Source organism: Macrosteles quadrilineatus, unplaced genomic scaffold (genome assembly GCF_028750875.1).
Source record: "Macrosteles quadrilineatus isolate MER2022 unplaced genomic scaffold, UCM_ALF_1.0 Scaffold_8__2_contigs__length_117827958, whole genome shotgun sequence".
Lineage (NCBI taxonomy): Eukaryota > Metazoa > Arthropoda > Insecta > Hemiptera > Cicadellidae > Macrosteles > Macrosteles quadrilineatus.
The window spans coordinates 15,947,455-15,963,094 of record NW_026542601.1 but is presented as its reverse complement, the minus strand read 5'-3'; the positions used below and the strand labels follow the sequence as shown (position 1 = coordinate 15,963,094).

The 15,640-nt window shown below is 32.7% G+C and overlaps 1 protein-coding gene across 1 annotated transcript in view; it reads right to left on the bottom strand.

Annotated features, from left to right (window-relative positions):
- LOC129000219 (homeobox protein otx5-like) overlaps positions 1 to 2,751 on the bottom strand; it is a 41,078-nt gene extending 38,327 nt beyond the window's left edge. The window contains exon 1 of the mRNA XM_054427174.1: positions 2,597 to 2,751. Within this exon, the coding sequence (XP_054283149.1) occupies positions 2,597 to 2,751 (155 nt within the window). The remainder of the gene's footprint in view (positions 1 to 2,596) is intronic.
- Positions 2,752 to 15,640: the final 12,889 nt, after the last annotated feature.

Genomic DNA, 15,640 nt, shown 5'->3' with positions numbered 1-15,640 from the left:
TCTGTAATGTCTAGTAGTACAGATAGTATACTTTCTGTAATACCTTTTGCAAGATTTAGATCCCTAAAATTTCTTACACCTACTACGTGAGAACGAACACAAACCACTGAAGGCCACTTACATAACACATCCGTTCACAACTACAGCTCGGTTTCCAGATTTATACATTTAAGGCCTATCTATTACGATTTCAAGCATACATGATCGACATATTGCTATAATTGATCTACATTTCCATAATGACAAAATCGATTTAATTCTACGGGAACTAAACGCAAGTATCTAACTAATATCAAATTCATAACCATTTCGTAATAATAATTCTCAGCCAACTTCTCACCATTCCACGTTGGAAACGAATTCCACTAAAATACCAAAATATCGAAATTGTGTGAAAACAGCCATCGCCTAAATACATTTTCTGACTAATACATGTTTCTGAACATGGCTTTTCCCCCATTGCCACACATTAGACATATGCCTCAGTTATAATTGTTCTAGCATAAATTGAGCAAACGGCTGGACCAGGAATGGTGGCAAGTATATTTTAAAAAGCAGGAAATCCCCACAAAGTTATAGACAGAGCGGGGCCGAGGTGGACGACCTAGGTAACTGCCCCTGGCTATTGAGCTGTCACTGGAGGGGGGGGGATGACAGGCCCTCAAAAGCCCCGAAAACAGTGTCAAACTAACGTCTCTCACGCCCCTGCCCACTACCCTCATCTCAATGATACCGTATACTCCTTACAAAGTAGCCAAATACAATAGTAATGCTTCATGGATCTGAGTCCTTGGAGCCTAGGCGTTCTAACACGTAAAACAATTAAAAACTAAGACAATTTCTAATCCCACAGTTACTGTGGATTATTTAAGCCTACGTTTAAATTATAATCACTCTGTTTTTTTTTTAATAAAAAAAAACACTTTTGTACGAGAAATAACTCTTATCAGCTGTTTTAAATTATCCAAGATGGCCGCTAGCCTCCGAGGACTCTAGTGCAAAACTGTCACTACTCCCGATTTGTCAGTAAACAAACACGCAAAGTAAAATTATTTTGGTACCTACAACAGAAATATTATTTGATTCCAATTTGTCCTACGCCATTAGTTCACTTATCCGATTTTTAAACTTTCCTTCATTGTACTACGACAGTTTTTTTAACTAATATTTTCAATCCGGTTCTTAGAATTGATAAGATTCAATGGACAGCATTGTTTTGTTTTGGACAGCAACAGTTCAAGCTTGGGCCAATTAGGTTCGAGGACAGAGAGAAAAGAAGTAAAATTGTATTACTTTGAACGTCAACATATTAGCTGATAAGACCAATTTAATTGATTAAACAATTGAGTAGTTGGGACAATGAGTGGTTGCATCACAATCAGTGGCAGTGAGAGGTTGTAAACGAAAACATAACCTCTCATAAGACATTATGAATAGTGATTGTTAGTTATTAAAAAACGGTCGTAGGTAAAGTAGTGAACGCAACTCGCGTAATTCGCCTTTACGCGAATTTCGTAAGCTACTATTATAAACCTTGTGGAAATACGTTTATAACAAAATATAACGATATTGTTTTTCGTACAGTACCGTTTTTTATCCTTGATATCGTACTGATGAAATCAGATATTTAGAGTACATTCGAATAGAGAATGTAATGAATCGTATACTTTACTTTTTCTTAAATAAAGCAGTTTCATTGAGTCTTCTGTCAGTAACAAGTTTTTGCTTAACACTTTTAACTACTGTATTCTAGGTCTTTAATCTTAGTAATAAGGTGTAAATATATCCCGTTATGTGTAAATATTAAATGCCACTACCACTACCGTAATACAACGACATACTTTGTTGCCAGCACAAAGCTGGGTAAATAAAATATGGCACACAGTAAAATTATAGCCATGTAGCGTATTAGAAATAGATACGATTTAGTTAAGTTAAGTCATAGTTTTGAAGGAAATAACTCTCCCGTATAGCCTATGATCAAATAAACAGGAGCTATAACAATTATTCACAACCGAACGACTGTCAACGATTTCCACATTTACCATGACACATATTAAAGTAAAAAATATGCAATTAGAAAAATACCGTTAATATTACAGAAAATATTACAATATATACACGAATTAAAACCAACCCTCCAAAAACGAGATATATCTTGAACGCATCAACGATTTTAATGCTACAAAAGCCTAACTACATATGTACCGTTCGTACCGATAATGTATAAAATTGTCAATTTATTGGTATATGTAACGCATAGGCCTACACAATAAAAATTCTAACTGACACTCAGCCTATGTTGCATTAAGTTTCAAAGATCCTACTCGAAATAGCATTTACATTATTTTTACTATAGCATCTTCATAAAATTGAATTTACCCTTATGTTAACACATAGCCTATAGATTAAAAACATCAACAACAAAAGAAGACTTTAGTATGTTACACAGCTTAGCCTAATACTATTTCCCAACTTTAATAGGCCTACATTTATGCTGTATTCAAATTTAGCACAACTAACAACAAAATCGCAAAAATATAGCAGTAGAATTTTCCAACATATCCCCCGAGTCAACAAAAAACACAACCCCTACCTCTGTTCACACGACTTCCTATGATCTTCCAGTTCAGGCACTGTAGTAGGCACCGAGGCTGTCTCCGGGGGTGAGACCGAGGACCTTGGGGTGTCCGGGGATCCTCCAGGGTACCACCGGGGGTCGTTGTCTTGGTTACTTCCAGGAGATCCCATGTCACTAGCACTATCACTACTCACTGACTCACAGCCACTGACTGACTACTGTCTCCACCCCGGTCACTACAGGTCACTGCCAGTGGACCCGGGAAACCCCAGGGCGCATACCATCCCCTCTCACTCACCACTCTTTGTGTCTTCACAAAAGTTAAGGAAGTGCCATTGTTTGCTTTTGAGATAATGAGGCTTTAGCACCTTCGATTTGTCAATAGTCTTTTGTACCATTCACACCAAGGTTCATTAGTTTGGACAAGAAAAAAATAAGCTAATAATTATTGTTCTTACTAAGTTCTAATAAAAATATATTCGTTTTACTAGTACTGAAGAGTAATTTATGAAAAAATTTTTTAGCTAAAGTCTACCACAATTTAAAGTCATTTAACACGGTTGTAATTGAATTAATAGCCCGTGTGTTGGTTGCATAGTTAGTAGATTAGTTAGTTTGCAGCTTGACTGTATTTATTTTATACACTGTTTATTTATATTTTGTAACAAACTTAATTCGAAAGTTTTAAAATCTCGCAGTTATTGTGATTTTTCTATACTTATATAGATAGCATTTTAAATCATCATATAAATACTAAAACAAATAAAAATATACTATGGATTTTTCTAAACTACATTTACATTATTTATACAACTGTATTATATTTGATTTTCATCAATAAAAATGTCAATTTATATTTATTCGCAAATTATTTATGTTTTGTAAAATTTACTTAAAATCTTACAGTTATGATTTTTTATCCTATTATACATTTCACTTTAAATTACCCTATAAATACTAAAAGAAATAAAAATATACTATGGATTTTTCTAAACTACATTTACATTATTTATAAAACTGTATTATATTTTATTTTCATCGATAAAAATGTCAATTTATATTTATTCGCTATTTATTTATGTTTTGTAAAATTTACTTACAATCATGCAATTATGATTTTTCTATCCTAATATAGATAGCACTTTAAATTACCCTGTAAATACTAAAACAAATAATAATTGGTTACGGGCAATCCAAAGCCTTGATGTATGACTAGGTCATCATAATCATTATATTTAATTATTTATTAAACATTTTTTGTATATTAAAACCTTAAATATTGAGTATCTCTCAAAGCAGCAAACATAACTATTTATTATAATATTTTTATTTAATTACGGATGGAAATTAATTAAATGGAAAATTAATAAAATGCTAGAGGTTTAATCGAAATTCGCTCGCTTAGCTTGTAAATTGCTGTTACTAAGATGCTAATTACTGGACAATTGCTTTGATTAAAACAAATAACAAGTAAAGGTAGTCAAGATTAAAAACTATTTGGTTTGTAATTCTGTGCTACAATTTGCTACTATATATATATGGAACTGTATATTGATGGAAACAATGTCACAATAGAGAAACATGTGTAAATCCTTGAATTATTGCTCAATCTAGCAGATGTTGGAGGGTTATTTAAAATGGGACTCAGATAGTGGAAATAACACAGAGAAAATAGTCACATATGGCACATGTGTGTAGAAAATAGTTAAAAATATATATAATGGGGAAATCACTGAAATTATTTACTTCAAACTTAATTTTGTGAATATTTGTTTTGGGATTTGCGTTTTTCGATTCTCACACACTATAAGGAAATAAAGTGTGAATCTCTAAAAAGGAGTGATATCAACACTACAATAATATTTGTGGTTAACTTTGTAGATATAATTTTGCCATGACGATGATACATATTTCGTTTTTAGGAAACTTCATCAAACCTCAATTTAAATTTTGGCTGATAACAATGAACTGTTAATCCTTTAAAACTCGTTGCAGCACAGTGTTACAACAATTGTAACACCGGTTGGGCAATTTTTTTTGCGTAGTGTTACATTTTGTGTAAAACTGCTTTCTGTCAACTAGACTACCATATAGTGTCAAAGAAAATGTTTCGCCAATTATTAATGTACATGTCAATGACAGTATTTAAATTTATAAATAAATATTATTTGTTGCCAAAATAAACATAACTTTCTCAAATATATGAATATTTTATTTTTTTTAGTTCTGCGTAACATGGGATTACAAAAAACTTGATATAGTTTTGTGAAGAAAAGAGTTTGTTTTTTGTTTATAACATATAAAGTTTTGGATTTAATTAGATAGAAATTATATGTAGTAATGATTGCTATATAATAAATATTTCACAGAGGAAGTTTATGATAAATGTTTTTCTGTTGAAAGTGTCAGTAAAAAGGCAAACACAAAAATTATTTTAATTGTAGGCTATTTGATAAGTTAAATAAAATAACAGAGTTATAGACAAAAGAAGTATACTTTTATCGATTCTTTATTATAATATCGAAGATCATTAGAATTATGTTTTCAACTGACAAATTAAAAGTTTGTCTAGTCATGTATATTTTTTCAATCAATAACTAAATGGAGCATTCTTGATACAAAGCGCGGGAGATTTCTTGTAACATAAGAAATCGTGTTATAACTTTACCTTTAGATGGTTTTGGTAATTTTATAGCTAAAGAATTTGTCATTATTATAAATTTAACCAACTAAATTGAGCAATAGAGTGTTTACATTTTATCATGATTCTAAGATTGTATGAATCTTACAATTTCAATTCTTTGATTGCGATCGTAGAATACTAACTATAAAATTGCAAACAAAATCATGTCTAATTGAATAATTGTTACTTTTTCAAGCAAAATAGCCCACATTGCTAGGCTATAGTCTATTTTTATCACTCATCATGTTTACATACGAAGAAATATGATAATTTGTATGATCATATGTTTAGAACTACTATCCATAGTTCAAAGATCGACATGATTTCTAGAGGAAAGGGCGTACTGTTTATATATAGCAATATAAACAAGGCAAAATCAGCCAATATAGTAATATATCGTGTTACAATAAATAATCTTACAGCAAACATATTAATGAACAGCTATTAATACATTTTGTATAAGAACTAAGGCTAGATGATATAAAGCAATAAAAGTCAATTTTTAAACGACAGTATTTTCTCAACAGTACAGCACTAGATAGCCTAGCCCATTTAACAGTTTAATGATATAAATACCTACAATTAAAATCAAATCAAATCATTTTATTCAGCTAAGTTGACAATACATTGCATTAGCTAAGTCAAACATAAATAATACAGCTTTCCTTCTTCGTTTTAAGCTAATGATAAGATTAAGGTATTTACAACAATATTTAAAATAATAAAATAGTAATTTTAACAAATATAAAATTAGCATTATTTAATTTTTTCTCTGAAATGAAAACATAATTTATATTTTATATTTTTAAACCTACTTGAGGTTAGATCTAATACGTACAGAAAATGAGTGCACAACAGCACAAATTAATATTACGGGTACAGTAATTTGTTTTTGGAATAAAAATCTAATTTTGTTACGTATCACGCAAGTAATTTTAAAATAAAATAGTTTCAAGAGTATTTGAGATGTTGGACATGCAGCCTTCATTAGTCATAGGGAAGCAGACAAATGATGTTTAACTCCGGAGGTCTGTCATGCCTGACATAATGTCTCTGTCATGCCTGACATTATAATGTCTCGGTCATCATGTCACGACATGTGATACACCACAACAATTAGTCATGATGGTTGTCACACCATAAACACCACATTAGGCTTTGTAGAGGGTTTAAATAAATTAGATAACTTAATATGACAAACGTGTTATGTACAGGAGGCCTATACACAGGGTGTCCAGTAAGTAAACAGCAAATTCTCCATAAAAATTCAGCATCTATTTTATATGTTGCGGATCTTAGAAACCATTAAAGATAACTTTATGAAATACGGGATACGATATAAAGTAGCAATAAACTATTGAAAGAGTAATTATTATAATTATTTTCGTCGGTAATTTTAGTTGTGTATTTTTATTGGCTGATTTTATTAAAACAATTTCAAGAACACTTTCGAATTTATATATGTATTTAAATAAAAAAATAGTACATTTTTATTTAATTTTTTTCATATTAAACTTTGTTTTAATCAAGTTTAAAAATGTTAAATAATAAATAGCTGAAAAATCACGATTTTTATTTGTCTATGCCAGGCAAAATAAAGTCAAGCTGTCAGGACGCAACTCATATTGCACCTAAAAATCCATTTTACGCAATTTGGCTTTTTTATGTTCTCGTACGAATTCTGTTGTAGAAACAAATCAATTGTATTTAGAATAATAATATAACGATTGACAAAAACGTTTCAAATAAAGAGAGGTAACGAAAAAAATCAAAATGAATGTTGTACTTTGTAAGAGTTGCTACAGTGAGGATTTAATTTTGTTATTTCCATATCCAAAAGTATAAACAATTAATACAAATGTACGTACTGTACCTGTAAATATAGGATTAATTTTGTTTATTCAATAGTTGGTCTAAAGATATACAAGCACTTGTTCTCATAGAACGAGCTTTTTGACATGTTGGACATTCCATTGCCCCGGTGTGGTCTTGGAAATATTTAAGAAAAAGAAAAATGGTATAGGTATTCATTAGAATACACTACATTCCACGTCGTGTCACCCGGTTTGACAGCATGTCACTGACTGGTCCCCTCCAGTTGACCAATGGGCGGGGCTATGGGCGTAGAGGGGTGGGGAGGGGCGGGGCGACCACGCCCACTCTATTGATCCTCCCACAGAGACATCTAGCGGCTATTTGATCAATCTCATCCTCATCATTACAACCGCTTCTCCCTCGAATTGGGAGTTCATCGGGATTTGAGGAAAGCGTTTAATTAAGCCAGAACTAGTGGGAGTACCCGAATAGGCTGCGGTGTGGTCACAAAATAGCAAACTACTACTGTAGTTACTGGTAGGAGTGCGGGGGTTTAATGAATTATTACTTCCTTTGGCTTTCATGCACAGCTAGGCAGGGAGGTCCCTGAAGGATGATGTTGGTTATCGGTTATGTACGTTATGTATCAAAGCGAATTGTACCCTAGAAGTTAACAAAGTTCAAAGGTAATGATTGGGAGGATTCGAAGAGGACCGTTTTATTGATATTTAAAATCTTTTATATGTTAACCTTGACATAAAATAGTGATGGACTCCAACAAAGCATTAAACATAAAAATATCAGAGCGTTCAGCGTTTTTTAGCTATCGTGATACTTTATATTCAATCGTCGTAATTATTTGGCTATACAGCCTACTCTAAATAATTGGCATACCATTTAGTTTTAGTTAGGGTAAAAATGTCAATTTTTACATTGAATTAAGAATGGAAGCTTGTGGATAATAATACTTATGGGGTCTAAGGTAAATGCAATCAAACCTCCCTATACACACATTGAGGTACTATATATAAAAATACATAAAATAAAAGTTATAAATTTTAATCTGGTATGTTTATAGTTATAGATAGGTAAAGTTTTTTTTATGTTTCAGTATATTCAAGTGTAGTTTTGTTCGTGTTGAATATTTCCATTCAGTATTTGTAAAAAATGCGTGTTATTTTAAAATTTGTATGAATCGATGGTGACTGTAGGATGGAGGGAGATGTTTGATGTTTCTTAGTCATGACAATTTAAGCCCAATAACAAAAGACAGCTGGGTCAATTTTAGAATCATAGATCATAGTTAAACGCTACTGATTTTTCTTAAGATCTATCTTTAGGTAGATGTCCAATATAACAATCATTACTCAATCAATACTATAAACTTATTGAGTCTAACTAAATGAAAGTTTATTTATTTATTTATTTATTTATTTATACGGTAAACACCATTTTTACAGTCAATAATACATGAGAAGTTACAAGATAAATACTTCTAAACATGTATATAAGCCAGATACAGATTCATCTTAATTGCTAGACAATAGTAAAAAGTTAAAAAAGTTAAAAAGTATTTAAAGTTTTCTTTGAAACTATTAAATTTGCCAAATTGCACATCATAACCTATTGATCCTCACAAATTTTCCTTTCTTTCAGGTGAACAATGTAAGAAACATTACATTGCATTTATTTAACACCTAAAATTTCCCCAATAAGGCGTAGATTTAAATTGCACTACAATATACAAAATTGTTATCTTCTCGAGTTGAATTGGATATTAAATAGCTAACGCATTAAAATACAAGAAATAATGCAATGAAGTGATGATGTCATCCGAAATATAATGTGATATATTCCATTTCTTTTCAGATGGGTTGAAGAAATTGTATTATTATGTTGTACCATGACGTGACGTAATGATGTTCTCCAAATTGCATGTATATTGTGTTTCTAAAGTAATTAAATGATCTGTCTCAGGCATTTTCGATTTATTTTTAGATGGCTAACGCTAATTGTATTAGTTTGAGTTGGTATAATAAATTAGTTATTTTCCGAAGCTCTGCAAAAGATTATTTGTGATGAACAATAATTGACAAACGAACAATCGTTGTGATAGTGATTGTTCAACAACAGTCCAGGATAGTGATGCCCACCATCTGGTCGACTTGTCAGCGTTACAAAGATGGAAGAGTATAATTAGGAGGTTCTCGTCGTGGAGGAGGGCGACGAAGCCCAGAAGCCGCAGTGTGACAGTCTACAACCGAGAAGCATTCCTCGAGCAGTCTGGCAGAGATAACGTCAATCAAGAGACCATTGGGGCAGAGGCCTACACCTGGGCCCTGGGTCTGCATGTGAACAGGTCGCAGAGTGGTGTGAACTGGGAATCTTCAGAGTGTCAACTAGGGCCTTTGAGGAGTTGATAGTCAAATTAAACTGCGAAGTTCTGTGTCATGCTGTCATTGATGTATTCAAAGAATATGTCTGGTACGAGAAGTAAGTCAACGTTTTAGAACAGTTAGGTGAAAGGTTGTGTCTAGTCTACTCAGAAGAGTTATTTGAAGAGTTTTGATGTTGGTTTCAACCGGTTTCAGCTGTGAACTGTTCAATGAGCGATGGTGTCAAATGAGTCTGCGAGGAGTAGTGTCAACTTAGAACAATTCTTTGAAGATTTGTGATGTTGAAAGCAACTGTGAACAGTTCTTGAAGTTGTGTATGCTGAAAACTAGTATGGAACTAGCCTTCTAGGAGTAATGTAAACTGTGAATGATTCGGTCGTGTCGTTGGTGTCTAATAAGAAAGTAGTTAAGAGACTGCGTGGATAAATAGCTCACCTATCTATAGGCCTATTATTCATTTTGATAGCCCCTGGACTACGAATAATGACTTATATAGGCTTACCTCCGTCAGTAGTCCAAAATTGTGTCTTTTTCAACTAATGTTGTTCAAAGCTTACATGTTTCGTTGCACTGCAACATCGTCAGAGCTTTTTGTCAAAAACATCAAATAATTTACACATAGACCAAAACACGGAACACGAAACATTTAAACACGTAATAACACGATAGCGCTATCGACACGGCACGGCAGCGGTTGTAGGTAGACTGGCTTATGGCATATGGTTATTCGATGTTTTTGACAAAAAGCTCTGACGATGTTGCAGTGCAACGAAACATGTAAGTTTTGAACAACATTAGTTGAAAAAGACACAATTTTGGACTACTGACGGAGGTAAGCCTATATAAGTCACCTATCTAATCAATATCTAAACTTTAATATGCAGTATCTTTCGAATATTTTCAACCAATCAATTTAGAACCGAACTATCAGGATTAATATACTTATGGGATGGGTACAAGATACAGGACTCCGAAAAATTTAGAGAACGACCAGAGAACACAAGCCTTTGAGAAATATGCCTTAAAATTGTCATTGGAAATATTTTATGGTAGCAATAAGTATACCTACTCTATCACAGAAAGCAAAAAAGTGAAGAAAGTACAATAAACATATTGTCAACAAATGCAGTTTGCAATAACAAAGCAGTTATAAGGGGTGATCTATCAAAAATTGATCACACAGTTTATGTTACTCGATGACTATTGATTTCTCTATAGGTTCTGTGAATATTTTGAACAAAACTCCAGCAAATTTGGGAGATTATTAAAATACTGTGTACATAATAAAATGACAGACAAATGCTTGATCGAATAACTAATGTTTAATATTGCACGTAATTCAGGATTGTCTCTAACTTTTCAAATGACAAAGAAATCCACAGGATTACAGCACCGTAAATTATCCAAAATCAATCCATTACTTCTCGCGCCATTTACCTTTGATCTAGACAGCAGAGCATGTCCATTACTGTAATGAATTACATGTAATCCAGCAACTTGTAAGGCGGATCTCTGCAAGGATTACCCTACAATTACACGAGATGACTGTTGCCGCTACTGACAATGTACTATGAAATAGTGATTTGTGTGTGTGCGTGCGTGAGTGAGTCATCCATCATGTCGTCGTGCGTCGTGCACTTTCACGTTGATTGCGTATTTAGTGGGTGGCAATTAGTGATGAACTACGTGCCACACTACTGTTGTGTTGATGTCACTTGGTGGTTTCGGTGTGTGCAAAGTAAATGGGGGTTAAAGTTTAAAGTTATCATAGTGATAATTACGGATTATTTGCATGCCTAGTTTGGTTGAGACGTCGTGAAGTGGTAAGCTGGACTTTTTAAGTTAAACAATTTATCTTTGCGCTTTATTATGGTTGCAATATCTACCAAAGGTATTTTAAAGATTGCTAATGTCAAATTGGTTATGTTTTCCTCTAATTCGAAGGAGAGTTGCGTTTTATAGCAAACCTTGTTCAAGTATTGGTTGTAATAACAAATAACAAGAACAAAATAATAGTTAATACACCACACCGCTAGATTCAAAACAAGTAGGCCTACCTTTCAAAATATTGTTGAATCACAATAGGTCTAGCATTAGTTTTGTCAAATTTTATCCCTCCACACATCTAATACTCACGCCAGGCCTAAATCCTGAAGGGTTTATTAATACAGTATATTTTTTTATTCTTTATAACCACTTTATTAATTAATTGGAACTTAATCAGCTTTCATCAGTTAAACTACACCATTAGGTTCAAACGATGTACTATTTTTTCACATAAATTCATCAGGTAACTTGTATTTATTCATCGCCGTCTACACATCAACAGATATCGACTAAATCTAGTCATTATCGATCCCGTTATAATATTTCTTATCCAACGTTCTTGCTGAGGAGACACTTTTTGTAAAAACTACTTGATCGTCGTAACGGGAACAGAAACAGGTCGACTAACTGTTGACAGACAACTACTTCCGGTTCTTGTGTAGAATTTAATTAGTTCAATTTACGGGTTTTTATACCCACTTTATGCATACGCTTAGTCTTGAGTTTCTAAGAAAGTCAGATCTCATATGCATTTTTTTATTATGTATAAAATATTTGCTTGGTGCAACAAAGTATGTGAAAAATAGACTACACGTGCAAGTTCCAGAATCTTTGCATGCAAAAAATTACTAAATAAATAGCACGCGAGTTAAACGAGCCTGTAAGGCATGCATGTAACACCAACTCTTTGCGTATTGTGACCTTTGTCACAAACCTTTGTTTCAATATGTACGTTCGCAAGCATATCATATTTTTTTACCTAGATATTTTGATTCTACAGATACACCTTTATAAAGTGCGTGAATATGTTGATACTACCTCTCAATTTTTACCCAAAAATATTAATTTCAACGAAAGTATCTTACAATGGGAGTTAAGGGAAGACTAATTGAACTAGGGTTGCTTTCAGAGAGGTGAAAGCCAGTTGAGCGGAACAAACGTGATTTGATATTTGTATAAGTAACTAAATGTAAAAAGGTCAATAGATTTATTTACTAATGCTGGTTTTAAAGATTAAAATTATAATAACTCAAATTTACCTCTTCGAGAAGTGCATTATGGTAGTTTTGACCAGGAAAATATTACAGTAGTTGGAATCTGATATTAACATCCAAAAAGTAAAGTATAAAAATGAGAAAGGTAATTTAACATTTAAATGCAACGGCTACATTTTTCACCCTTACAATCGGTTAAAGTATTTAAGTATAAAAAAAACAGTAACTATAAAAAAACGAGTATTAAAGTATAACAACAGGAGGGGAAATTTGACATTTAAATTCAACCGTGCAACATAAAATGGCTGGAATGTAGGCCTAAACATAAGTAATAAGTAAACATCGCATTCAGCTGATTTAAGTGAAAACAGAATAATATAATAAGTAGGGAAGACATGCTTTAAATATACAATGTAGATAATATAATTAGAAATTAGTAGCCTACTTCTGGACAGGCCTAGACAATTATCCATACCGTGGTTAAAAGTGTACTTCTATAAGCCCAGGTTTACTTATCAACGGTTGTAACTGGACGTATGTATAGTCCGTGGCTTGGCAATCAAATAACAGTATTTGTATAGGATGGGCTACTGTTATCAACATTTGAAATAACTGAATTGTTACCAAATTACTGTTTCACAAAATGCAGATTCCATTTTCAGCCGAGCCATTAAAATGAGGATTTGCCGAACAATTATTAATATTACAGAATAGTATATAATGATATACAACTTTTCACATTCCATAATTATATGTTAGTTTTGCTATGGTCAAAGGTACAAATCCAAATTTTCTCTTTTCTTTTGGTCAGTATGTAATAATTTGCTAGAATCATTGACTTTATATAAAGTCAAAGCTAGAATACTGTAGATGGTTTGTTAAGTTAAGACCATATGCAAGCATTTTTGAAATCGTTTCCCCGTTTAACCTTAACCAACTATTCCATTCCAAAAGTTAAAAAATTATATGGTGCAACACAAATAAACAACCCGATCGCCTACCTATAACCTACACTATACCTTCCTAATCTAACCTTACTTCAAAACACTTAATGTAGTCACGAATACTCATAAACCCCGACCTACCTCCCCACATGCCTAAATCAGTGTTCAATCTGCGTTTTATCAATAAGTGTAATAACTTACTGTACCGTCGATGTAATTAAACATAATATAACCTATGAGGTATTATCGGATTAGATACCGATTTCGATGCGGTTCGATATATCGCTTATTAAATCCTGATTTCTAACATTGGCTGTTTCTAATCAGCTGGCAACACAAATAGGTTCCCAAGAAAGTAGTCACCGGTCCGTATCCCTCCGCTCCTTGTTTATGCTCCGCGCATTGAGAAAGTAGTTCAGTATATTTTCTCGATTTTCAGTGAATTCCGTGCCTTAAAAAAATGTTTTAACGGCATTTTCTTGTTTATTAAAATCATAGGAATGGTTTAAAATCGTTTAAAAGAAAAGTATAGAAAGTTCAGAAATACCTTATAATTCTCTTGTTTACATTTTTCTTGTAAACAAAAAAACTGCCATAGCTACTTTAGTCCCATAAGCCCAATGTTAAAAATTTTAAATTTTAAGTTCGTTTTAAATTGCATTAGCATTATCTAATTGAAATTTGTTTGTTTACAAACCATCTCATTATTAGTCTAAGTAGTCTTGTTAAGTTTGGCTGAAATGTGTTCAGCCGTTATTGAGTGATGGTGTTATATTGTTTGCATTGAAGTTGATCCCAAAGAGCTTCGCTCGCTCCGCTCAATAACGTGTAAATTTAATGTTTGTTTATAGATACAGTAGAATTTAATGCTATCGTTATTACACTTTTTTAAAGTTATGACTTGTAGTTAGGGTATTTAGTTTAATAGTGTGTTATTATATTTTATAAGTGTTGTTCACTAGACCCGATTCTCTAGAGAAATCCGTTGATATAGCAGTGATAACCAAATGTCTTGATTATATTTTGTAATCACAGAATAAATGTCCTCTTCCTATTTTCCTACATGCCAAGTTAGGTAAGTTTACAAATGTTTCTTAGTACTAAAAAGGAGCCACCTCGCCCTGTATAAAATCCCGGTTCAATAGAGTATTTGTTAATGTGCAAAGTGCTGATATTTAATTACTGATTTTTATTGAAATCGTCAAAATGGAAGACTTATTAAAAACTATGATATATTTTTTGTCAGCGACAAACTGAGTTTATGCAGTATCAAACTTTGTGATTGTTTCATTGATCTGTGTTCTTTTGCAATATGAAATTAGCTACTGCTGGTACACATTATATACAGGATGTTTCTAAATTGTATGGACATATTTTGTGGATTTCTTTGGGCTAAGACAAACATTAAATGCAATACCTCCTGAATTACCTTACCTGAATTACCTCCTCTTCATCTTAATAAATTATAGCGTCAAAGAAAAAATAAAAACTAATATAGATATATATACATTTAAAACTGTGTGGTGGCGGTGGACAGCTAGTTCATCGCGCCAGCATACTTAAAGAACTCAGTTATTGAGTAGAAAGGGTTCTCCAATAAAAATGGTTTAATTTTATTTGTGAACACTTTTGTGTCAAGTTCTGTTATTTTACCAGGCAGAGCATTGTAAATCCTGACAGCTATGGCAGGGAAACTGTCTCTCGTCATAGTTAGTCTGTAGCGATCTGTATTTAATTTATGGGCACTTCGGACATTATGGTCGTGCATGTCACCCCTTGTTTCATGAGAGTTCAAATTTCTTTTGAAGTGCAGAAGGCAGTTGTAGAAGAACTGATTGAAAACAGTAAAAACATTCAGCATTTTGAAAAGTGGTCTGCAATGTTCCCGTCTTTCGCTGCTTGTAATTATTCTTAGGGCTTGTTTTTGCAGTTTTAGAATCTTAGTACAGGCGGGTGCGTGGCCCCAGAATATGATGCTATAGTTGATGTGACTGTGAAGTAAAAGTACAGCATGGGTCTAAAACACCTAGATTTCTGTCTGCCTGTTTTTGATTATTAAAAATTATTTTATACTTTTAAATACATGTTCTACATTGTAATTAGAGTAGTATGGTAGTCCTATTAAATTGCGTAACCGAATGTAAAAAACTGATAACTAAGTTGTTTATGAGGCGATTTAA